Below are 26,954 nucleotides of genomic sequence, written 5' to 3'. Positions count from 1 at the left end.
CAAATTAACCGCAGAGTAGGAACCAATTCTGTCTCAAAAGTCTTCCCAATTTTATGAGGTACAGGGTCTAAGGGGGAGCCAGATGAAATGCCCTGTGCTACTTTACAAAATTCTTCCAAGGTCAAAGGCGCAAACTCGGTTAAATAGTTATAATTTTTAATATCTGGGTAGAAGATAGGAATATTCTTAACCTTCTTCTCCTTATCACCAATACCCACGGAGTCAGTGGCTCCAAGCATCGCATGCTCATTCTCCTCTCCTAACTCATCAATAATAGTTTTGATCTTAAGATGAAAAAAGTTAGCTAGATTGTTACACAATTCCGTAGACCCAAGGGGGCCCATAACAAATAATCCCTGTTAAAACATAGGGGTGGACATTTTTAATGGCAAAGCCTAAAAGTTTGATTCCCTCAATCTCGTCAATATCAATAGTGACCAGATCCCAGGAGTCTTTATAGATCACCCCAATCCCCCCCCCTCTCCCACTCAGTCTGGGTTTGTGACAGAATGTATAGCCGGGCGGACAAGCCACACCCGAGTCAACATCACAGTCCGGGCAAGTCCAGGTGTCCGTCATGAACAGAACCTCCAAACCATGATGCTCCAGCAGCAATTGAGTTTCTACACAGTGTTTGGGCAAAGATCTTACATTCAAAAGTCCGCAGGACAGCAGGTTTTTACTCACAAAGTCAGAGATCGGTAAAGCTGTTTCTGCAAATCTAATACTCCCCGTACCTTTACCCCGGTCCCCTATGTTGTGTAGCTCATCACCAGTATACCTAATGGTGCACCCACCTGCCACAGCTCCGTAATTTCCAATAGGAGGGGCAGCATGGCTCGCGCTGACCGCGTCCTTAGCGTGGATGGGCGCAGACGCCCTTCCTTTGGCTTCTGCGCGCGTCCGCTGCGCGTTCGCTCCGTCATCAGTTTTTATGCCCCACCAGCGTCGAAAGCTGAACCGCTAACTCCAAAGATGGTGGATCCGCTCGCACGGACGGGCCCGCACTCAGGAGAGCGGTAATGGAGCTGATCGTATGGGAGGGAGGGAGATCACCCCCTAAGCCTGCCTGGTGTAAGTAAATTTAAAAGTAAGTTCAAGCCCTTAAAACACAATTAAAAACAGTATAAGCAAATAATTAAAAACAGCCGTAGTTGCCCCTTCTTGTCTGCAACACCGCGCCACATACTCACAGAGCTTTAACTAAGTTGATTTGAGTCGCAAACAAGTCCAAATTTGGTTTGCCCCATAGATTGAATATTCAACGAAGTTGGCCTTGATTCAGTTCCCACTCGTGGCAAATGGCCGATGATCTGCTTAACAAATCTGCTCTTGTGTTGTCTACCCCAGAAACATGTTCCACCTGTAGAGCTATGCTGTGATGTAGAAGCCAATTCCAAATTGTTTGTGCCTGAGCAGACAGGGGCTTTGACCTTGTGCCAGCCTGTTTCAGAAGATAGAACATTGTTGTTGTGCTGTCGGTCCTTACCAGGACTAATGAACCACGAATTCTGGGAAGAAAGGCATGAAGACCCAGGAAAACTGCTTTTAATTCCAAGAGATTGATGTGAAGTTTTGACTCTTGAGGAGACCAATGGCCTTGAATCTCTAGGTCTTGCAGGTGCGCACCCCAACCTTGCAATGAAGCGTCTGATGTCATGACGTAACTTGGAGATTGAGGTTCGAATAGCAGGCCCTTTGTCAAGTTGCTCCTGATACCCCACCATGACATTGCCCGTTTGATCTGAGAGTTGATGACTAGTTTGTCTTCGAATGAACCTAGAGCTTGAACCCATTGTTTGTCTAGGGATTCTTGTAGTGATCTCATATGCAAACGGCAATTGGGAATCAATGGGATACAGGATGACATCATTCCCAGTAAAGATTTGAGGATCCTGATGGAGGTGGACTTTTTTGATCTTATCGATGCTGTCAGATTTAAAATCTTTGTTATGCGTTCCTCTGAGGGAAAAGCTTTCGCTTCCTCAGTTTTCAATATCGCTCCGAGGAATTGAAGAGACTGTGTCGGAGAAAGAGAGGACTTCTCTTTGTTTATTCGAAGGCCCAATTTCTGGAAAAGATCCATACAGATTTGTAAAGACTGCTGTGCCTCCTGGTACGATGTTCCGTATATCAGCCAGTCGTCCAAATATGAGAAAATTTGGAGACCTTGCTGCCTTAGATGTGCTGCGATTGGTGCCATACATTTTGTGAAAACCCTTGGGGCAGATTTTAGGCAGAAAGGTAAAACTTTGAACTGGTAATGGCGCCCGCCACCATGAACCGCAGATACCGTTTGTGTTTTTCGTGGATTGGGATATGGAAATATACATCCAAAAGGTCTAGAGAGACCATGTAATCTCCTCTGCGAAGCAAAAGGAGGATTTGGTGTAATGACAGCATGCAGAACAAGATTTTCTTTATGTATTTGTTCAGATCTCTGAGGTCCATTACCTGTCTCCATTTGGAAGACTGATTTTTCTTTATGAGGAAAAAGTGCGAATAGAATCCTGTTCCCTGTTGATCTGGTTGCACTTCTGCTATTGCTCCTTTCATTATGAGAGTTAAAATTTATGGCTTGAGGGCTGAAAGATGATTTTGATTTCTGGTGGGCGATTCAGAGGTTTTTGTGAGAGTTCCAGGGTGTGACCCTGTGTTATAATGTCTAACACCCATTTGTCCAATGTTATTGATTGCCAATAATTTAGAAATTGAGACAAGTAATGGAACTGTTTGAGATGAGACGGCACCTGAAGAATATCACTGTCTTCGACCAGAATCTTTCGCCTTTCCTCTTGCAGCAGTTTTTCTCCTTCCTTGCTGCTGAAAAGATGTATTAGAGGACCGATACTGTTGATTGGAGGAGAATTGACGGTACCCCTGTTGATGGTACGGCTGGTACCTGTTTGACTGAAAAGAGGAACGTTGCTGGAAATGTCCTCTTGATCCTCTGCCACGAAACGACTGGTAGCGTCCTTGCTGTAATGATCCCAAAGCTCTAGCAGGATCAGTGTCTGCTTTTATTCCTTGAAGAGCCTCGTCAATGTGCTTTCCAAATAGGCTTCCTCCATCAAAAGGCATGTCCATGATTTTTGATTGGACCTCAGGCCTAAAAGATGTTGATTTTAGCCATCCCTGCCTATGAAGAGCAACCGCTCCAGCCATTTGATGAAAACCTACAGACACTATGTCCATCGCTACATCTATTGACTCAAATGCTGCTCGGGCTCCATCTTGCAAAATTGCATTTGCCTCCTCTTTCTTGTCTTCTGGAAGATAGGACAGGATTGGTGCGATGTCTGACCACATCTGTCTGTTAAATCTACTGATAAGCACCATTGCATTTGCTACCTTAATAGACGCTTCCTCCATAACTGCAAAGCATTTTCCAATACTGTCCATTCGTTTACCCTCCTTATCAGGAGGCGATAAACAGGTTGCCACTGGATTTTTGGAGCGTCTCTGTGCCGCTTGAGTAACAACAGAATCCGCACGAGGATGCCCAATTAGACATGCTGGAGCTCTCTCTGGAGCACGATATTTCTTGTCAAGTTTAGGAATTGATGCTGGAACTGATGCCGGATTTCTCATCAATTTTATTCCTTCATCCCAGATGTGCTGGATTATCGGAATAGCCCTTACTGACTTTCGAGATGACTCTTTGAACTCATAAAGGAAACATTCACTTTCTTTTATTGGCATAGTAAGCTCAAATCTTTTTGCGGCTTTTTCAATCAAGTCATGAAAACCGGCTATATCCTCTGGTAGAGAACTCGCTTGAGGCAATGGAGACAAAGGAGAAGTTGGAACGATGTATTGGTCCCATTCATCTCCAACTACATCATCCTGGGGAATCTCTCCTTCTTCAGCTTGATCTTCGTGATCAGAATCCATCAAGTCATCCCGGATTGTTATTACCTTCGGAGCGTCAACTCGTTGGACTGGAGGAGGAGACTGAACCACTGGCGTTTCCTTCACAGGTTGAGGAATACTTGCAGGAGCAGGTGCAGAGACTGAAGCATTATCTTCGGGAAAACAGCGGTAAGAGCTGTCTATCATGTGCCTTAAGTCAGAAATCAAAGATATTGGCACCAACATAGCCTCCTCCTGAACATTGGGACTTACTTCCTCCTCCTCTTCATAATCATAAGCCTGATGAAATGACTCATAACGTTTAGGGCCTCTTACTGGCAGATCCTTAAAAGAGAATTGTTCTTGAACCTCTTGAAAATCCTCCTCCTCTGTTTCCTGACTTTTAAATATGCAGCTGTGAGATTCCTGGCAATCTAGAATAGTGGATGGAAGCAGAGGGGAAATTTTGGGAGTAGAAAACTCTCCTTTCTTACTCGTCGACGGGCTCGGGGTAATTCTCTTAATGGAAATGAAAGTTGATGTCATCATCGTCGGAGATCCAATTGTCATCGTCGACGATGTTCTCCTCGTCGACGGTATCGTCGATTGGATCGCCGACGGGGTCGTCGACGGAACCAATGACTGGCTCGTCGACGGGATCATAGTCGATGAAGATCTTGCCGTCGACGAAGGCCTGACACTCACCGTCGATGGAGTCGTCATTGTCACCGTGGTCGACGACGCAATCATAGTCGTCGTCGAGATCGTCGTCGGAGTCGTGGATGGCTTCTTCGGCGATCTGACAGGAATTTCCTTCGTTTTCATCGACGGTAACGACGACGGAGTCTTCTTTTCTAAGGAAGGCTTGTGATGAGTTGGAGGAAGAGAAGAAGAAGTTTCACCTTCTTTGGTGTTATTTGATTTTTGTCTCTTTTGATCTCCTTTTTCCTCAGAGGACTCTCTCTTATGCTTTTTAGAGGAATGTCCCTTGGCTTCAACCTCAGACTCAGAGTCTGTAGCTTTCTTCTTTTGAAGCCATAATAACAGGCGAGCTTCTCTGTCTTTGAGTGTTTTAGCAGAGAAGGTACGACAATGTTTGCAGTCCTTAGTAACATGCTTGGGATACAAGCAGTACAAGCATTCCTTGTGTGGGTCTTCAGAAAATAATCTGGCTTTGCCACAGGATCTGCAAGATCTGAAGATTCTCTTCTTGGAGCTTTCAGACATTTTCAAGAAATAAGAATGGAAATCAATACCTTACTTCCAACTGTAGAATGTCAAAAGTTCAGTAGAGAATAAACTGAGCTCAGCTCAGGGAGGCTCCTTCTCACACGAAGGTGGTTGGAAATCTTAGGTACGGTGGCTCTGATGGGGATGGTGTAGGGTGGTGCTGGCAGCTGATTGGCTGTAGTTTGGTCGACATAATGATGAGGAGAGGTTACCTATTGTTATACTTCTCTATGGTTTCCAGGCAGTTTTTTCTTCTACTGCTATGGTTATTCTTTTACCGGGAGACTCCCACCATGACAACGGGGAAGATACAAGCATGTGAATCTATGAAAGATACAATACTGGAGAATAAGAAAACTCAAGTGGTACAGAACTGTGCAGCCAGACTAATATATAACATCCCCAGAAAACAATCGGCTAAGCCAGCACTGAAGGCATTACACTGGCTTCCCATCTCGGAATGCATAATGTTTAAATCACTCTGCATCGCACATAAGACCCTCTGGGGCATAGGCCCCAAAATTCACTCCACCCTTTTGTCCTTCCGTCGTCCCATGCGTAACCTGAGATCTGCCAATCTGTTCCTAGCCAAGGTTCAGAAAATCCGGAAAGTAAGAACAGGGGGACGTATGTTCTCATACAATGCCTCCATTCTGTGAAACTCACTTCCCCTACAGCTTAGATCCACAACCCACCACTTCTCATTCAGGAAACAATTAAAGACGTGGTTTTTCCAGAAACTGGAGTAAAACTGGAATGTGCTTTTGGTCGCAACCAGCGCAGAGATGCCTAAGGGTAGCCATGTGCTATACCAAGAATCAATTTTATAATATTAATAAGGGAGCTTGTTGATTAGATAGTTGATTAAGGGTGTAATCATCATCTTTATTGCTTCAATTCTGCCCCATCAAGTGATACATTTTGGAGACCAAGCGTCTTGAGGTTTCTTAATTTTCTCTAGTGTGGTATTTTCATTATGATGTTGTGTGTCTATGATATTGCCACCAAATTCTATACCTAAGCATTTTATAAATCCTGGTTGCCATGCAAGACCTAAGTTGCCTAGAATCTCTCCGGTGCAGTGAACGTTCAAGGGTTTTACCTCCGTTTTGTCTCTATTTAGTTTGTACCCAGAATGAGTAGAGTATTTCCTTATCATTAGCATCAGAACATTAATTGAGGGACTCAGGTATTCTGTTACTATTAGGATATCGTCCGCATAAGCTGCAAATTTAACTTGAGTATTATTAAAACCTACTCCTTTGCTGTCTGTATTCTGTTTGAGGTCTCGTATTAAGGGCTCAAATGCTAGTAGGAAGAGGGATGGTGAAAGTGGGCAGCCTTGTCTTTTACCTTGTTGGAAAGTGAGAAACTCAGAAAGGGAACCGTTAATTGCAATACGCGCAGTGGGTTTCGAGTAAAGGGCCATGACCATATTTATGTAGGGGTTACCTAAGTTAAATGAATGCATGCATTGTTCTAAGAAGGGCCATGAGACCCTATCAAACGCCTTTTCTGCGTCCAGGGTGATTGCTATGGATGGATCTAGTTTAAAAGCTACATTTCCTAGAGCACGACATGGCAAGCTGGTGTTGTTGTTCGACATGCGGTTTTTAAGAAAACCTACTTGGGAGTTACTTATTAATTGTGGGTGGACTATATTAAGTCTCGTGGCTAAAATGTTTACGTACATTGATGAGTGTTGGACTTGGCCCTTCTGGCAGGTTCACCCCTAAACTTTTTGCTTTTATATGTGACCTGGTGTTGGTTGTTTTTGGCTTCTGCGCACTTTACCACTGTGTCCCAGTGCAAAGTGCGTGCGCACTCTGAGTGCATGTTGTGAGATTGCCCTGCCTCCCATAGGAATGCATGGGGAATGTGTGTGACCATGGTAGTTCCTGATGCGTGGGGAGTGCAGGGGCGAGTTTGGTATGTGCGGACTCGTGAGATTAAATGCTGCGCGATGATGTGCACAGATTTAATGTGTCTGTTGTAGAAGTTCCACTTCTAGAATTTGGCATGTCTGTGTAGTAAATGTGAATTGACTGTCTGGCTTGTGATTGGCTGGATCTGGCTGGTGTGCCTGGCTCCAAGAGTCAGGATGGGTCTGCCCCGGTGGTGAATGGAGAGATATGCATGTTGATGGGAGGGGGGCTGAGCACACAAAGTGCTCCAGAACCAGCTGCGTCTGGTTTTCCCCCTACCCTGCACCCTCCAGACAAAGGAAATGCCTGTATAAGAAGGGGATGTGACCCCATGTATGTTGTTCACTCTGGATCCTATCTTGAGGGGGGCCTGCTGCTGCTGAGCACCAGGAGGAACCGCCACTGGGGACTGCCTCCCTGCCTGGAGGGCCCTGTGAGCTGGCCCCTGGGCCCAGCCTTTGCCCCCTACCTTCAACAGGACTTTCTGAGGAATTTTCCTTGCCCTGGAAACCTTGTGCTGTGCCTTTGGATTTTCCAGGACCTGGTTGCGCCTTTCAGCGCCCTGGGACCGCTATACCTGTCCTCCTTGTGCATCCTTGGAGAGGGAATCCCCTGGTGAGGGATTCCCCCATGAGGGTGTTTGTTTGCGGCACGGGTGCCCACCCCGTACTGCCTGCCGCATAATTGCCGATTTCGGGCCGGGTGCCCACCCCGCATATTTGCCGACTTTTATTATCTATTGCGGGTGCCTACCCCGCTGTTGCATTTGCTTTTGCTCTCGAGGGAGCCTACCCCTCATTTGTGGCCGATTCACCGCCGCCGGCCCGAGCCACCAAGAAAAACCGAAACCGGAAGTCAGGCCGAGTATTGCCTGAGGTGGGGCGGGACTTCCGTTTTCCCGACGGAAGCCCCGCGCCTACGTGATCACCCGGAAATGAAGAGATGCGCCGATCAAGAGCCACGTAGTGCAGTTGAGGGGCAGAGAAGTGCTGCGGTCACTGGCGGAGCTCCCATGTTGTGAGGAGAGCCCCTTGTCCTGCAGCAGCTGTGTATGTGAGGCGGAGTGGGGCCTGAGGCACATTGCCGGTGCCTGCCCCCGCCGCGGTGAGAGGAGACACACTGCACTCCCCGCCAGAAGCAGCCCGGTGAGTGCAGGCGCCTCGGGGTGGGGGAAGATCCAATCTAGTTGTAGAGCGGCCCCCGGAAGGCAGCGGGCCGCTCCAACGAACCCGGGGGCATTTCTTGGCGATTGAGAGCCTCGTGGCTCCAACGTGCGGGGGCATTTGGAAGATTCCGAGCCTGAAAGGCTCCAACGTGATTTGGGGCAATACTGCTTCAGAGCCCGCGTGGCTCCCACACCCACGGGGGCTTTTCTGGAGGATTCAGAGCCCCATGGCTCCAGCGTGGTTTGGGGCATTTTGCCGATTGAAGAGCCCAGAGAGAGGGCTCCGGAGGCACGCTGGTGCCCATGCGCAGTGCCCCAGCTTCCAAGCAATTAGTGGGCAGCTGCTACGTTTAGGCCTGTTCTTCTGTGCGCTCTTCTTTTGGTCTACGTGTGCAGTTAGCCCAGACATTCTGGACATTGGGTATTTGAGCCCCACGGAAGGCCAGTTGGCCTGGGGTCAGTGCCTGATGTGACTCTGCGCAAGGTGATTGGTGATTTGTGGTTGTGATAATTGCCTAATGTGATTTATGCATAATGTGAAATGCCTTTATGCCTATACCTCTAAATGTGTTTCAGGATTAGGAGGTTGTTTTGCCTAGTAGATTTTATACTAGTGAGTTGATGTTTTCCTGCGTGAACTCCGCCTAAGGTGATTAGGATTGCGTAGTGTGTACCTACCTTTTACCAGTGGTTACTGTTTGTGTTCTACAAGTATTATTTTGTGCTACAATTGCTATTTTGTGCTAAGTACTATTTCTACCAAGTGCTGATTCTGACAGTGACCCACGTGGCCCTGTCCTGTATATATAAACCCCTATAAATACTGCCCAGTGCCAGTTGGCACAGTGTTACTGGGTGATTATGATCTAATGTGTTTATGGTAATACAAAGGCTATTTTTATATATATAACCTTATGTGGAGTTCCTTTTTGTGGTGTGCCTAGTGTGTTGCAGCTGTGTGTGTGTGTGTGTGTGTTGCGCAAACGCTTTACACATTGCCTCTGGGATAAGCCTGACTGATCGTGCCAAGCTGCCAAGGGGGTGAGCAGGGGTTATCTTGGCATGTAACTCCCTTGCCCTGACTAGAGTGGTGGTTTCTGCCTGGCTTCGTCGCAAGCCTTAGCCAACCAGAAATCCCATTTCTAACAATGAGAGATATTGGTCTGTCATTTTTTGGAAGTAGGGGAGCTTTCCCTTCTTTAGGAATAACTATGATGTTGGCCTCTGTCATGGAGTTAGTTATACTTCCCTTATTAGCTATGTTATCAAACACTTTTAACATGGTAGGTTGTAGAAGTTCCGCAAATGTCTTATAAAATGGTGCTGTGAAGCCGTCAGGAACCGAGGCCTTATTGTCTTTCAAGGATTTAATAGAATTTGACACTTCTAATTTGCTTATTGGTTTCCCTAGAGGCTGTTTGTCTATTTTATTTAGTTTGGGGAGGTTCAATTTGTTCAGATATTGGGTGCACCCTTCTAAATTAAACACTTGCTCGTTCCGGTACAAGTATTCATAGAAGGATTTAAAGGTGTTTAGAATTTCTTTCTGTTTAGTGTGACTTTAATTATTAGTATCTTTGATTGATGAGAAAGTGTTTTGGTTCTGTTTGTGTTTAAAGTAGGAAGCTAGCATTTTACCTGCTCTGGTGGCTTTGCAGAGTTTGAGGCCTTTGAATTTATTATCCATATCCCTGCTCGTCTACTCAAAATTGTATTCTATTCATATTTCTTTTGTGTTAGTTGGTTGAGAATATTATTATTATTTAGCGAGTTGGCATGTGTAGTCTCTAGAAGTTTTATTTCACGTTCCAAATTCACTAGTTCAGCTTACAAGTTTTTATTGATTTTTGTTTTAATCACTATGAGGACTCCCTAATGGTTGCCTTCAGTGCGTCCCAAAGGGTGCCTACGTTTGTTTCAGGAAGATCATTATGGTTAAGGTAATCTGTGATCGCATCTTCAGTTTTCTCTTTATCATTAGGATCTGATAGGACATCATTATTAAAACGCCATCTTTTGGGCGAAGGTTTATTGTGGCTGCCGGCTAATTTAGCACTGATACAAGAGTGATCGGACACTAACTTCGGCGAAATATCTGTCTGATCAATTAGATGTGTGAATGATCCCAAAATAAGTATGTAGTTAATTCTAGTGTATGAGTTGTGTGGGACTGAATATAAAGTGTAATCCCTAGTGTCTGGGTGTTGAAGACACCAAGAATCTTTGAGGTAAAATTTAGAACATATTTTTTGCACAACACAGTGAGATCTTGTGACATGATATTTACAAGTGGATTAGCGGTCTATTACAGGGTCTAAAGGGATATTACCATCATCTGCAACTATGATGAGATCATCCTGGGGAAGATTCTCTATGATTTTTGATATAATCTCCCAGAAATTTGGTTTGTTTGTGTTAGGGCCGTATATGTTTACAATACGTACAGAGTTGTCCCCTTTTTTCAGATGTGTAAACAACATTCTGCCTTCATCATCATGAAAATGTGATTTGAGGAATATGTTCGATTTTTTCGCTATAAGAGTGATAACTCCTTTTTTTTATGGTCTGCGGGTGAGCATGAAACATGTCATATCCAATTATGTTTAATAAAAGCTGCGTCCTCCCCAGATAATTAAGTTTCCTGTAGTAGTATGATATTGTCTTTAGATTTTTCTAGGTAATCAGTGATTTTGCGGCGTTTAATCGGGTGGTTAAGCCCTTTCAGATTTAAGGAGACGCTAATGTCTTCGGTAATATTATATGTCTTATTTTGTGTCATTACATATGAAGGTGGTGGTTGATTAAACTGGACTTATGTAGGGTACAATGAATGACAGGCATACTACGAAGACTTATTTATTTATTTATACTGACATCATAAGTCATCATATGAAGGCTAGATGTGTGTGGGTGACTTGTGTTGAATGCTGATAAAGCAGTAGAAATACAAGCATATGTAAGATAAGCAGTAAGCAGGAACTCTTGTCGAGTGTGGACAAAATGTAGCAGTAAGTACAATGTACAGCAGGTCAGGAAAGATAATAAGGATAAAGAAAAAAGCAATAGGAATGCGAATAGTAAAATAACTGAGAATACCCAAAGAAAAATCCAAAAAACCCCAATCCCTCCCTTCAACCCCCTCCCACCCCTCCCTAACCCGGAGGTCATCGTTAGATGGAGGTGCGACAGCAGGAGCGTTTTTCTCACAACTTGGAGAAAGAATTCATTATATAGTATTATATAACATCTAAATAAACAACCTTCTTATATGTACCATGTGGTGTACAACCTTTACAACGCAACTTTTACCACGTAGTGCCTTTACGACGCAACTTTTACAATGCAAACCATTACAACGCATTGCGCTGGGGGGCGCTCTACGATAGGGAATATATTTAATTTACTATCCAACACCTTCCCTACTATCCACGGGGACTGGAGTTGGAATAGTAAATTAAATAAATCACTATCCAGCGCCTAAAAGCACTATGCGTTGTAATGGTATTCGTTGTAAATACCGCGTTGTAAAGGCATGCGATGTAAAAGTATGCGTTGTAACGTCATACATCCGTACCATGTACCATGCACTATAAACCGTTTTAACTAGAACTAAACAATCTATAGCATATCTATATAATAGAAACACTTCTGGGTTGAATAGACAAAAGGATAATTAAATGCAATCAGGAATCCCATCCAGAATCTTACTAGTTACTGCACTCAATTCTATTGATGGGCAAATCAATAATAAACAGTAACAGCATGGTGTCAACCATGTTAGGTGGAATGGCAAGCTATGGACAGTATGTATAAGATTATCAGCATATTGGAAAAAGCATATCAAGTTTTCCTCTTACTGGAGGAGGAGGCCGAATGGCCCATGTATTGCGTGGTAAGGCAGCCAAGTAGTTTGAGAGATCGATCGGGTCTGTGAAGAGGTGAAATCTCCAGTTCTCTATGATTTAATATTTAGCAGGACCTGCAAATGAGAATTGGATATTTTTGTCACATAGCCTGCCTCTTAGTAGCAGAAAGCCTTTTCTTGTGTCCACAGTAGGTTTTGAGTAATCTTGTGTGAAAGTAATTTTTTTGACCATTCCAGGTTATCTGGCGATTTTTGCGTGCAAAGCTGAGGATGGCGTCTGTGTGTTGGTACCTTAGAGCTTTGCAGATGAATGGTCAGGTTGTTTCCTCGCTTTTGAGTTGTAGCTCGGAATTCTGGGAGCTTGGTCAAGTTCTAGAGCATTATGGAACTTAATACCCATAATTTGGGGGATCCAATTCTACAAAAAGGCAATACATGATTCTGCTGAGTCTTCTGAGCCCTCTGGAAAGCCAAAAATTCTAACATTGCCCCTCCTATTTCTGTCTTCCAACTTGGCTGCTTGACGTTTCAAGCCATTGGTAACAGCCAGTAGTGATTTCATCTCTTTGTCAATTCGGGACAAAGATTCTTCCACATCACTTATTCTTTGTTCCAAGGCGGTGATTTTAGAGTTAATTATGTTCATGTCAGCACGGATTGCGGTCAGTTCTAATTGCATGGCGTCCGTGTTTTGTTTGGTTGATTTAACCAAGTCATGGACATCTGCTAGTTTCTTAAGGATCATTTCCATTGTGCTGTTCACATGGGCTTTGGCCTTAATTGGTGAATCAGATATCGCAGGTTCACCTTTGGAACGTTTGTATTGCGCTTTGGGGTTTTCTTCTGCCATGGAATTCGGAATGACTTAGGGTGGTAGCTTAAAATGATGGTTGAGGTGAAAAAGTTAGCTAAGTAATAGGTACAGCCGGTAGTAGGGCTCTGGCGGATCAGTCTGGATCCTGCAGGTATTATGCAGCTATTTATTGAGGAGCTGGTGACTGTGGACCTTATTGTAGTTTAGGCACCATTAAGAAGGGTTGAGTAGCAGTTCTCAGAGACACATGAAGCAACTTAGAGTTACTTGGAGACCAGCTTGGAGATGGATTCTTGCTGGAGCTAGCGATTAAAAGATCAGATTGGAAACAGCATATATGTAGCGTAGATACCAACTGGGATCAGAGCAACCTGAAATCACTTGAGGACCAGATCGGTAAGGAAAGGCAGGTAAGTTCAGGCAGATAAGTTCATATGGAACAGAGTACTGGAGTGGAAGATGTGATGTAATGGCGAATGGGCACTGGTATCTGAGCACAATTTGATACTAGTTTGGTGCTTTTTTATTTGATAGTACTAAGCCTCATTCCAGAAATTATTTGAATATACAGCTGTATTTATTTGCAGTTGTGGTTAAGAGCAGTAGCCACTTTCTCGCTGTGGGAGACTCAGAAAATCACTACAGGAGACACAGCAGGAAACATGCAGATGACACCGCAGGGCGACTGCTTGCCCCGTTTACCCAGTTGTTATAGCTTATACAAGTACACGGCCGCTAGTGAAGGGCACCGACCACAGCGTCTCTAGCAGTACATATGCCACCTGCAGTACACACAGCAAACCAGAAGTGAGGTTGGTCACAGGTCCCTGGTGAAGTTGAGGGGCCTATCAGCTCCTTAAATTCCTTAAATTCCTATTAGCTCCTTAAAATCCTAAAATTCCCTTTAAAGTTCTTGTGGGCAACTTTTATTCCAATCCCAATTCCACGATCAGTGGCGCAGCAGAAGAGATCGGTAAAATGCACAAGTTTATTCAGAGGCCGCCATTTTAGAGTCAGGCAGTGCCTTCGGCAGTTATTAACGCGATCGCACTGCCCGCGTTAGGTAAGCTAGAAGCAGGAAAGGCGTACCTTTAACTGATGACAGGAAACTGGTGATGCTTTAAACTGCCCTAGGAGCCGCTCAGGTAGGAATCTCAGTCCGGTTGTAGACCGCCTTAGCTGCGGAGTGTAAACAATGGGCGGAAGGTCGCCATTCTGGGTCCGATGAGAGAGTGATCTCGGAAAAACAATTAGTTCCAGAAGAGAGATAATCCAGGTTCTTTTTATGGCCAACTAGTTATGGTGTTTGGTGGTGCCGCATTTCCCTGGTGATCCAAGGGCTGATATTTGCATTCCAAGCGCTGTGGCGAAGCTCCGGATAAATTATTTCGGCACTAAGCGGCTGCCATTTTGGGCCTGTTAAGCAAGGGCTGACGGTGAGATCACTGGTTGCAATTTTGAAGGTTTCTGGGTTAAACCTACGTCCAGTGATGGGCGCAAATCATGCCCCGTATCGTGTGGGTCCGAATCCTGGTGCAGACGTGATGTTTAGGTTCCAGTACTCATGGAAGGAAGTATTGGTGTCTACGCGTTGTGCAGAGAGACGGGATCAGGCAGCCATTAGCTCTGCCATCCAAGCCACGCCACCGGTACACTCACTTTCAATAGATCCTCAGCTGAAGAGATGGTTAAAGTAAAAGAACTGCCAGCTTGAAGTTCAAAAGGTCAAGGTAGAAACACTATGACTGAGCAGAGCTCAGGGATACTCCCTAGCACACAACGTGTGTTAAGAAATCTGAGGTATAGTGGCCCTGCAGAAGATGGATACTCTGGGTCTGTACTGTGATTGGCTGGAGTTTGGATGTTCTCAAATGATATTAACTGGTTGAAATGCTATTGAATTTCAAGGGGAATTAAGTTTAAAGCTTGATACTGCTAGTTTACAGTGACCATGGGACTCCCACCATGACAAAGGGAAAGATTCAAGCATGTGAATCTATAAAAGATACAATACTGGAGAATGTAAATCTATAAAAGATCCAATGATGGAGAGCTGGTATTACATTTTCAGAGCTGCCACGAAGAAAAGCGTCTTTTCACCAAGATCAAGTCACATTTCACAACTCAAAACTAGCAAACACTGCATAATATAGATGTTTTAGAGACTGGTGACAAACTTACCTTCTATCAGTATGAGTTGTTGTCGGATAATTTCCTCGCACATTGATCTGTGCTGCTGATATCGCCCAAGGACAATGTCCTTCTGGCACAAGTGATTCTCTTTCCACATGGACCCAGCCTGCAACTCTGTATTCTCCACCTCAAGTTCATGAATCTTACAAAGGAGCCTTAGCACCTCCTGTTGATCATCGTTGCTGATCACATTTGGCAGGTTCTCTTTCAGCTGCGACACTTTTAGTTTTGCATTCGCCAACCTCTGCTTCAACTCGCACTGAAACAAATATATATTGATTAAAGGTAAGCAGTTGCATAGTAGAACCTGACATTTGACGCAGACATCCAGTAGTTACCTTTGCCATGCAGTATTTAACACTCATACCTTTACCACACAAGTTTTACCACTCAGGTTAGTACTATGCAAGTCATTAGGTACTTTTCAGCACCGGACTTTACCTGACAGACAAGTTATTTTTTTAATGACCTAAGAATTGAAAAAGAAACTTCATTCACCTCGACTCCTTCTTAGAAAGTTTCAGACTAATCTGCAGCTGGGAAACATTGCTCTCTGATACCAAAAAACGACTTAAGAAAATGACACCAAATTTGACGGAAAATTCTAACTATACATAGAAAGTGTGCTTTTTGTGATTTAGTGTAAATTTGACCAGCCTTTATTGATAAATTAGGGTTTAGAGAGGGCTTGTATTGGGGTTGAAGGAGTTAAAAAGTAAGGTATATTAGGACAGTTGGTCATGCAAGATCAGAAAATTTTAAAAAGGGCCTTCTGATCGGCTGAGGGATCTTTTTCTCCTGTTGGCTATTTCAGTACTGGGGAACCAGTCCCAATGAACTGAGAGATCTGATTGGCCATCTGAAATTCAGAAGAAAATGTTGCAGCCGTCACCAGGGCTGGCTTTAGGATGCTACGACCACATGTGGTGCCAACCTAGAAGGGGGGGGCACCAACTTCAGGTGGGGGGCTGCTGTGTTTAGCAATCACTTATGCTTTAATTTATAGGATTCAAAAGCACCTGCTACCGAGTTACTTGTGCATCCAGCTTTCAGGCATCAATTACAATTTCAAGACGACTCTTGTGATTAATGTCCCTGCTAGAGATCGGGCGACTGGAGTATGGTCTAGAGGAACTTTTGACTCACCATAAAATAGAGCAGAGGGTTAATATGCCTGCTCCAAAGAACAGATCTGTATGTTGCGTGGGTAGCTGAGTGGATTAGTAAAGCCAAAGTTTACCAGCACTTTAAAACAAATGAAATGTATGTGAGAGAGGGATAATGGAGATATGAGGGGAAATTTTGCTGGGTGGTAGTGAGGGAATCTGAGGAGGAGGTCATAGGGGAGGCACCAAAAAAGATTGTCACACTTGTCACATCTGGTGCCACCAGTGCTTAAATCGGCCTTGGTTGTCTTTTCAGGACACGGGAATGCACCAATGGGTCCCACAGGAGTACCCAGGTTCCGGTGACATAAACTTTTGAAAACCTTTTAGCATCTGGGGGGGTTGCTATTTGTCTCCCCCACAAGTGCACAGGGTCAGTGTTTCCCTATGCTGCCCCCTTACATCTTGTGTGGACTTACACCCCCTGTAGCACCCCTTATAAATCCTGTTCCAGCACAGGGTCAGTGCTGGAACAGGATTTATAAGGGGTGCTACAGGATTGTAGTTTAGGATAGAATCCCCCTGTAATTAGACCCTTGAAATAAAGAGTTTCCAGCGCAGTCAAACAAGCAGGCCTATAGAAAGGAGTGAGCGGCCGCTTGTCTGTTTATATGTTATTAGGACTGGTGCCCCATGAATAAAATAATTAGAGGCATCCTTTCTTTCCCTCTGTTTGTATATGGTGTTTATATGATGTATTTCATTTATATTGTTTGTAATATGTTTTTGTATTAATGGTGTCAAATGTGAATGTCGCTACAAGAGTGTTAAAATTACTAACCGAAAAGTTTGCCCGCTTAGGATTATTGGCTAGCTGTGGTAGTAATACATTGAATGAATCTATCTGGCTTTCACAATGAAGGCGCGTCCTCCCTGCCCTACTTTATTGAATCTCTGTTCATGGACATAATTAAGTGTGATTGAGCGAAGAAACCTACCAGGAGGATATTTCCTTAATCTGGCCTGCAGTTGCTTTGGTCCTTTGTTATGCAATGCCTTAAAAACAATACAGAGTGATTTAAAAGTAATCCTCTGTTTAGTGATTAGCCAGTGGAGATTTCTGAGAGCACCGGAGGCAGAGGAATTGCAAGATCTATTTAGCGTTAGTGGCCCCTGTTGCCTTCACAACGAGGGGCAGACACGACTACGGCCTGCGTCTCCACGTCCGGCGGTGCCACGCTGACGACCTCTGTGAAGCTGCCCGTCTGCTGCGATCTGGGGAGTCTAAGGGAAGTGACGGACGCCCGAGTGGATGAGACTCGAGTGGTGGTTGGCATCTGCCCTGCAATAATCACCATGGGGCAAAAGGGCACAAGGGCGATAGATGGCAGGGATGGAGCACCTGCGGAACCTGTCGCTGATGCGACCCTGGGTGGCTCCACGCCTCTGACACTGAATTCTACCCCCTCAGAAGACCACGAGGTAGATAAACTGGACCTGATCCTTAAAGAAATAAGAGATTCCAGGGCTGCAATGGAGGCGCAAATGGGCACCCTTACTACTAACCTCTCACTGCTTAAAGCCGATCATGCCAAACTGTCGGACAAAGTCAAGGATCAGGGACTGGCGCTGGCGGACCTTACCCCAACGGTGGCGGAACATACAGACTCCATCCAACAAATCCAACACCAGGTACAAACTCTTATAGACAGGGTGGAGGATGCGGAAGGACGCAATAGACGCAACAACATACGCGTCATTGGTCTGCCGGAATGCTGTGAGGGGCCCCATGCAACAGACTTTATGGAGCACTGGTTCCGAGACAATGTTGCTGCAGAAGGATTGTCCCCGTATTTCTGTGTGGAGAGAGCTCATAGGATCCCTACGGGACAGCCGAGCCCGGGCTGGACACCACGGCCCCTGATTGTGAGGATCCTCAACTATAGGGACAGAGACACATTGCTTAGACGGGCCCGGCTGAAATCCGTTATAGAATACGAAAAAAAACGCATATCACTCTACCCGGACTACACCAATCTAGTGCAGAAGCAGCGGTCTTCCTACTACGAGATTAAAAAGAGACTCCAAAAAGCCAAACTCCGATACGCCCTGTTGTTCCCTGCACGACTCAAAGTGATCCACGATAACAAATCCCACTTCTTCGACAGCCCCACGGACGTGGAAGAGTGGCTGGAAGTGATGGACCTTGAGAAAGACCTGGATCCAACTCAAGGCTCAACGACCAGCGGATCCAGGGATTAAACGGAACATGCCAAGAGTGGACCGGGACCGCGTGGCGAGGAACCGAAAAGACGTAGGCCTCCTGCCCACAAACAGAAAAAAGGTCAAGATGACGCTGTTGCGATGGTGGGTTCCTTCAGGGAAGACCGTGGGCAAGTAAATACGGACACCGAAGACAGCACTGTACATTCGGACTCAGAAAACAGTATGGTGCTGTTCCCGACTGTGACACCCAGAGCAGCAGATGAACTTTTGGACACCGGCCTGGAATAATGACTGTTTCTGATATGATCTGAATCGTCAGGTCAAACTGGTATCCTTTTTCTTTATTGTAACCTTAATGCACGGCCGTATTGTGAGGGGGGTGGACGGCCCTATGGACGGAGTGCGCAAATGTGTTTATGTACTACCTGATGGCTCCTGAGGTGAGCTACCCATGTCCTCTATGCACTGTCCCTGCCGTGCAGCCCGTGTTAGATCTACATTCAAACCCAACACAGGCCTACAACACTGAATATGCGAGGATACAGGGCCCCCCGCCCCCAAGAGGCGGACAGTAACAATGATTGATTAAAAGACAACCCTCCCGGCGGCGCCGTTGAGCAGGCGGCACAGACTGGCATGGTCCATTGGATATGACTCAAGCCTAACAGAACCCCCAAGAGCGTATGCACTGTTAAATGTTTGCCTTTGTTTTACAGTTTCATGTTCGGCACAGCAAGGTTCCGAGGCTGCGCCTCCAGAGTTGGGGTTTGGGGTAGGGAGGGAACCGTCTTCGGGCTGATACGGCCATTGCACATACTGCACTACATAATGTTGCCCCCTTGGACATCTGTAAGTGGATATGGCTGAAGAGAAAGGGAAGTATAGGCTGGTTACGTGGAATGTAAGGGGGTTAGGGGCGATACAGAAGCATCATAGGGTGCACGCCTTCTTGATTCGCCAGAGAGCACATATCGTATTCCTCCAGGAATCCCACCTGACGCAACCCGAGGTGCACACTTTATGAAAAAAATGGAGGGGAGCTGTGTTTTCCACAACGTACTCTGCCTTTTCCAGAGGAGCCACGATATGGGTACGTTATGGGGTTCCTTTCGTGGAGCTGGAGAGGAGAACAGACGACCAAGGGCGTTACCTTCTGGTGAAGGGCACACTAGACGGTGTAATGGTAGTCCTGGGTTGTATTTATGCCTCGAACTACGACCAGGACAGCTTCCTTTCAACGGTTGGTAGGGCCCTGGCAGGCTGGGTGGACATCCCGTGGATTTTGGGAGGGGACTGGAACATGGTCCTAGATGTAGGGCTAGATAGATCGCACCCTCCCCTCCAGGCGACAGGTGTTCATAAACTGTCTGACTCATTTGGCACATGGCTTCAGGGGTGGGGGTTAGTGGATGTGTGGCGAACACTGTACCCAACACATAAGGAATACTCATACTACTCCCCACTACATAACCTGCACACCCGCCTGGACAGATTCGCTTGCACAAATTCCCTGACGACGCAGTGTGTATCGTCAGCCTACCTTGCCAAAACGTTCTCGGACCATAGACCGCTAACGCTTGATTTACAATGGGGCAGGATTCCCTTACCGGTACCCACCTGGAGGCTCAACCCCACATTGCTTGAAGATGGCCCGTTCCGTGCTCACCTTGGGGACACGTTAACCGACTACTTCAGAGAAAACTGGGACTCTGCGTCCTCAAACCTGGTAGTGTGGGATGCAATGAAGGCTGTGGTACGGGGAGCTGCGATTGGCCGGCTGGTGGGCGCCAGACAGGAAGTTCACGATAAACTTTGTACGGTGGAGAGCCGTCTGAAAGAGCTCAAGACCGTGGTGGGAACGGACCCAGGTCGCAGAGATGATCTACAACTGTGTAATATTGAGCATGCAGAACTCCTAGAAACTTTACGGGTTATAGACTATAAGGAATACTTGAGACGACAGCAGGCGGAGGCGGATAGGTCGGGGGCACTGCTAGCTCGTCTGATCAGAGATACCCCTGAGATCCCAGTAATCACGAGCGTCCGGGACGACACGGGCAGACAGGTAAACACGCAGATAGAGATTAACAATGTGTTCAGGACACACCTGGAGAGATTATATGCTCCTCCCCCTACTGCTAATCGGGATGCCATGATGGACTTCCTGGATGAGTTGGTGATCCCAGCCCTGCCCCGGGTGATCCAGACGGCCCTGGCCAAACCCATCTCGCAACAGGAAATAAAAATTGCCATCCACACTTTAAATCGGGGCAAGACTCCGGGTATGGATGGTCTACCCGGGGAGTTTTATCAAACTTACTCCGACACGTTGGTGCCTATCCTGGAGAAAATATACAAAACTGCTTATGAGGTCAGACAGCTGCCAGCCTCGACTATGCAGGCCTTGGTCATATCCATCCCGAAACCCGGCAGAGACGCCCTAGATGTAGGTAATTATAGGCCTCTGTCTATGCTCCCCTCGGAATATAAAATCCTTAGCAAGGCTATCGCCATGAGAATACAAGCCCACCTCCCTGGCCTGATACACACTGATCAATGTGGTTTCCTCCCGGAGAGAAGCACTTCTCAGAACACGAGGCGCCTACACGCTCTCATGTCGACCACCCCCCCGGACTCACCACACGCTGGCTGCAAAACCCTTGACCTACGACAAGCATTTGACTCCCTGGCATGGGATTTCATGTTTGAAACCTTACGCCGTTTCGGCTTCCCGGACGCCCTGATAAAATGGATTTGTCTTTTGTACACGTATCCAACGGCTAGGGCACGCACTGGCAGACACACTTCGGACAGCTATGATGTTCACAGGGGCACCCGACAGGGATGCCCGCTGTCACCGCTGCTGTTCGTGCTCACACTAGAACCCCTGGCGATTGCACTCCGGGCTAGGGGAGCGGAGGCGGGCATTATGGTTGGAGATACTCATAACCTGATCTCTATATATGCAGACAACATAATACTGTTCCTTTGAAATCTACGAGGTGACCACACATGCCTAGCGACTATCTTTACTCGATTCGAAAGAATCTCTGGCCTGGCTGTGAACCCCCAAAAATCACTGGGGTTCTGTTTCCGAGACAGACAACAGCCTACCCAAATACAGTTTGGCGCACACGAGATCCAGGTAGCTCCAACTACATTTAAATACCTCGGTATTAACGTATACCGGGACCCTGAAGACCAGATTGATGGCAATGTGCGGAGAGCGATCAATGGCCTTTGGAGTAGCGTGACCTTCTGGGCGTCCCTGTAATGGGCCGGGTGGTGATTTCAAAGATGGTCCTTCTTCCCCGAATACTGTACTACTTTGTGAATTTACCGGTCCTCCTCCCACAATACATATTCACCACGCTAAACTCGTTACTAATCAATTTAATTTGGGGGTCGGGGAGGCGGCGGGTGAGTCTCCAGACGTTACAGCTGTCCACCAGACGAGGGGGCCTGGGGGTACCTGACCTGCGAAGCTACTACTATGCTAGCCAGCTCCAATGGCTGACGAGATGGGTGGCGGTAAGCATGGGCGGATTTTGCGGATCCACGATTCACGAATTTGCGTATTCACGGATCGTGGATCCGCAAAATCCGCGTATTTGCGGATTTTTGTAATTGCGGATTTGGGGCGGGGCTTCCATGCGAGTGCACATGCCTCTTGTGTGTATAAAAGGTCAGATACCGATCAGAGACAGCTGCCCAGCCTTGACAACGCTCACGATTGTTTTTGGGGCCGATAAATGAGTCACTGAATTTAAGCTTCAACTAGGGCACACCTACAAAAGATTAAGTCATGTTCAATTCAATAAAGTTGCATTGGAGGCAGGTAATAGATCAATTTTGAACCAAAAATAAAAACGAATAAAAAAAGAATAATGACTATGGAGCTTTACATTACACACAACTACATAAATCACATTGGAAAATAATATGAAAAATAAAAATTGTATGAAATTGGCATCTAAATGTAAATGTTGCGAACACTCATATGCATAATAGTGCGCACATGTTAAGAAAAATGAAGGAACCCTGCCCTTCATATTTATTCAAGAAGACGCCACCGTTTTGGGAAGAGGGCACAGTTGCCTGGCCTGTTAACTATTTTACGATGGCGCCGGCAAGCTGCCAGCGCCACCCTAAAATAGTTGCCACATTAGCTTCAACAGGAAGCTCTAATAGATAAAATAAAGCAGATGCACGAGCGCCTGCTTGATTTTATCTATTCGAGCTTCCTGTTGAAGCTAATTTAGTAACTATTTTACGATGGCCCTGGCAGCTTGCCGGCGCCATCGTAAAATAGTTACAACAACAGGCCATCAAGGCGTGAACTTTTGACCTAGGAATCCGCCGCTCGCGGATTGCGAATTTTCGGTAAATTCGCGAGAGTTCGCGGATCGCGAATTTACCGAAAATTTGCGGAATCCGCGAGCGGAGCGGATTTAGCGCTCATGCTTAGGTGGCGGGCAGAAACCTCCACGAGATCGTCTTCACGGCAGACAAATTGGCGCGTGGAGAACTCCATTCCCTCCTACTGCCTGCGGCCCGGATTCCCAGGGATTGCCACCCCCTTCTACTTGTGGCTCTGAAATGTTGGCGGAATGCACTAAAGTACACTGCAGGAACCCCTCCCTATGCAGACAACATCCCCCTAATTGGCCTCCCGACTCCACAGGGGACTCTGTCAAGACGCAGATTACAACCCTGGATGGATGCCGGAGTAGACAGGGTGGGAGACTTATTTGGTGACGATAACCTGTTAGATCATGCTACCTTCGCACAATCCACAGGGGCCCCGCAACGATAGTACTTATTACACGCCTCGGTGACCCACTATGTTAGACGCACCTGGGCTCCACAACACACTAAGCCGGACCAACACGAACTGGTCCATCTCCTCCACTATATGGGGACGGGCGGACACTTAGTGAAGTGGCTCTATGTGGGCATCAGGGAACACGCAGCTTTGCCCCTCACCGCACTTAGGAAGGCTTGGGTCACAGACACTGGGGAGGCAATCACAGACGGAGACTGGAAGAACATCCTTGGTCACCCTAGGAGAGTGTCCAGGAACGTTAAATTCAAATTTATACAGGCCATGGTTTTGCACAGGGCGTATCTCACTCCCCAAAGACTACATAGGATGTTTCCCAACACCCCCCACAACTGCCCTAGATGTCGTGAAGATGCTGCTAATATTATTCACATGTTATGGACATGCCCGAAAATACGTAATTACTGGGTGACGATCAGGAACACATTATTCACTATAACTGCTCTGCGGATCCCTGAGGGTGCATTACCCTGTCTGATAGGTAACAGGAAGAGATCCAAGGCCTGTAAGGCACAATTGAAATTTATAGACTTGGCTCTCTTGCTGGCACTACAAACCCTCACCATGAGATGGAAGTCACCCAGGCCCCCGGATGTAGAAGTATGGAGGTCCGCCATGCTGAAATGGGGAAAGGCAGAGCTGCGGAGCTGCGTAGGGAGGAAGAGAAGGGCCACCGTAAATATCCTATTGCACAGGAATGGGACCGTATGTTAATAGAACTGGAGGATGCTGACCCAGAAATGTCACTGGAAGATATTGTTTGACCACTTACCTGGGATGAGGAATGTCTGTATGCGCGGCTACCTAGCCTAGTTACACTGTTAACCACGCCTACCCATTGTAGTATTCATTTATGCTGACATGAAGCTGATATATCCATCTTATGAACTATGTACACGGGACCTGCCAGGAGACGGGACGAGGGTGGGGGGAGTTGGGAAGGGCGGGAGTTACATGGGCAATACAATATTCTAAAGACGCGTAATACATGTTATACTGAAATGTTATCTGGGAAAGTTACGAGAGCTGACGAACAAATTGTTGCAAGGAACGATATGCCAAAGTTAAGTTACAGAAAACGGAAAAGACTGTTAATATGTAAGATGATTATGTGTACAATGTTTGACTGCCACAGTCATGAATAAAGAGTTTAAAAAAAATATATATCTATTTAGCGTTAGTTTGGCTATGACTATCTGAACGTGTTCCAATTTCTTTAGTAGATAATTGAGGGCTCCCAAAAGGAGGGCATTGCAATAATCCAATCTACTTAGTACTACGCCTCTAAAAATCAGGGACCTTGCTTGGACAGTTAACATTGGGTACAATTTCCTGAGGCCTTGGGTCAAAGCAAAACAGCTCCCAGCTACTCCATTCACATGTTTTTCAAGTGAGAGGTCCTCATTTAGCACTACTCTCAGATTCCAGACTATCGTTGAGTTGCCAAGTGGGGTCTCTGTAGGTAGAGGCCAGAGATTGGTGAGTACAGGTCTTGGGATTTTACTAAGGGGCAGCAGAGGAGCTCAGTTTTACCTCCATTTAGCTTGAGGGAGTTTACATTCATCATATATCTAATATGCAGGACTGAAGTTGCTGATCGAGTCCTTCTGATTCTTATTAAGTGACAGAATCAGTTGAGTATTATGTACATAGTTAATAACCTTGATCTTGTAAGATATGATAAGAGAGATTAGAGGCTTGATGTAAACATTAAACATAATTGGGCTACGGGAAGAACCCTGAGGAACACCATTTTTGATTGTTCTAAATTTAGAGCAGAACGGGGGCATGGCTATGGCCTGACAGCGACCAGCTAGATATAACTTTATCCAATTTGACACTGGGCCACCAACACCCACTGAGGATAGTCTAGTCAGTAGAGTGCAGTGGTTCACTGGGTCTAAAGCGGTCAACAGATCAAGGAGGACCAGTACCACCAAATGTCCGCTGTCTGTCAGCCTACGCATTTTGTCAGAGGCAGAGAGCAAAGCGCTCTCGGTTCCATGGCCGGGTCAGAAGCCAAGTTGCTCTTCCTCTAGTCATGAATGGTCCTGCAACATGTCATTCTAGTATTTTTATTGGTAAAGGGAGAAGGGAAATTGGTCTATAGTTGCCAAGGATTGTAGGGTCTGCCAAAGCTTTCTTTAACAATGGCTTAACTATAGCTATTTTCCAACATTTTGGCACCACCCTAATTTCAAGGGATTGATTACAGAGTTGTAACAGAGGTGTCGACAGTACATCTTCCTATCTGTTCCATTGTTTTGGGGGAAAGAGGTCAAGGAGTTATACCGACTTAATAGATCTAAACAGCGACCTAAATACTTCTGTAGAAATGGGATTAAAACAAGTTAGGTTGGCTGAAAGAGGGTAGGGTAAAAGTAAAGTAGCATGCTGAGGTAGGCCACTTGTGTTGGGGGTTATTAAAATTCAAACTTAAAAAAGCTTTATTCAATTTTAAAATAAAGCCATAAACGCACATTGTACCACATGATATTATAAACAATTCACAATTAAAAGAAGATCTTTTACAAAAAATGATAGCATTATAATGGACATACTATACATATCATAATTTTTAAGAAATTCATGTACAAATAGTTTTACTGTATTTAATTAAATTTTTTTTAATTTAAAGCTAAGTACCTGGTAAAACCTTAATTCTCTAAAAATTGTAATGCTAAAAATGCAGGACGACTTTGTCTGAGGCCAAGTGTCCTTAAAATTGGTAAAATGCACGTTTTTCTTGGTACATAATCAAATTTGCAAAAGAACAGAATAGGCATTGCTGATTATAGTGACTTATCATCACATTGGCACATACTCATGGTGCTAGACCAGTCATTCATAAGAGGAACACTGATTAGTCTGTGAAAAATCCCCAGTCGAAAACGGGTCAGCACCATCCTGTCATAACCACCTATAATATTATTTGATTCTATTGTACCGTTACCTTTAATATTTCAGTTGAGAATCTGTTTGACTCTAGGAGCATCTTTTTAAATTGTTTCTCGAAACAGTGGTTATGGTGCCCGGGTCAGAAAAATATTCTGAATGTCCAAGATCTTTCATACATTTTTTTACATATTTTAACCATGGGATATTAAAGGCCCGTTGTGTTGGGGCCGTTGTGTGGGAGGTTAAGATTTCTAGTTCTTGAAAGTTTTCCATATCTTCTAAAATCATCTTGGTTTTATTTTCAAAGATGTCTGATATTTCATCACATAATTGCTGTAAAGGTATATTTTCTTGCCTAAGACGAGGCGGATTTGTGAGATGGCTTATTATTTCAAAAATCTTTTTTGCTTTATTAGCGGCGTTTGAGTCCCCTTCGCCCAGAGATTGAGGTCTCCTAACAGGAAGAGGTTAGCATGCACGAGTTTCATGTTGGTTAAAATGTCCAGGAAGGGGGAGGGAAGAGCTTGGAGTATTAGGTGGTCTATAACATAAGGCCCCTGCAGCCACATTCCCATTGTGCCCTTTCAACTGGAGCCCTAACATTTCAATTTCATTTACTTCGTCTAGAGGGAAAAAAGCAAAATTCCATTTGTCCCTGTAAAGCATACCAGTTCCACCCCCTTTCCTAACAGGCTGGGGTTTATAAAAACCCTTCTACCCATATGGGCAGGCTCTGTTGAGGTCAAAAGTTGACTCTGATGAAAAAGGATCATGGGGCCCGCAAATCTTACTTAAAAGGAACACTCTGGCCAGAGCCGCGGGACGACTTCGAATTTT

General features: G+C 45.5%; 1 protein-coding gene across 8 annotated transcripts in view; it reads right to left on the bottom strand.

Annotated features, from left to right (window-relative positions):
• Positions 1–26,954, bottom strand: part of LOC144786046 (kinesin-like protein KIF19) — a 1,675,385-nt gene that overhangs the window by 552,512 nt on the left and 1,095,919 nt on the right. For all 8 annotated transcript variants that reach the window (XM_078664980.1, XM_078664979.1, XM_078664981.1 and 5 more), the window contains one exon: positions 15,033–15,303. In XM_078664980.1, the coding sequence (XP_078521106.1) occupies positions 15,033–15,303 (271 nt within the window). The remainder of the gene's footprint in view (positions 1–15,032; positions 15,304–26,954) is intronic.

Source organism: Lissotriton helveticus, chromosome 10 (genome assembly GCF_964261635.1).
Source record: "Lissotriton helveticus chromosome 10, aLisHel1.1, whole genome shotgun sequence".
Taxonomy (NCBI): domain Eukaryota; kingdom Metazoa; phylum Chordata; class Amphibia; order Caudata; family Salamandridae; genus Lissotriton; species Lissotriton helveticus.
This window is presented reverse-complemented; position numbering and strand designations above follow the sequence as displayed.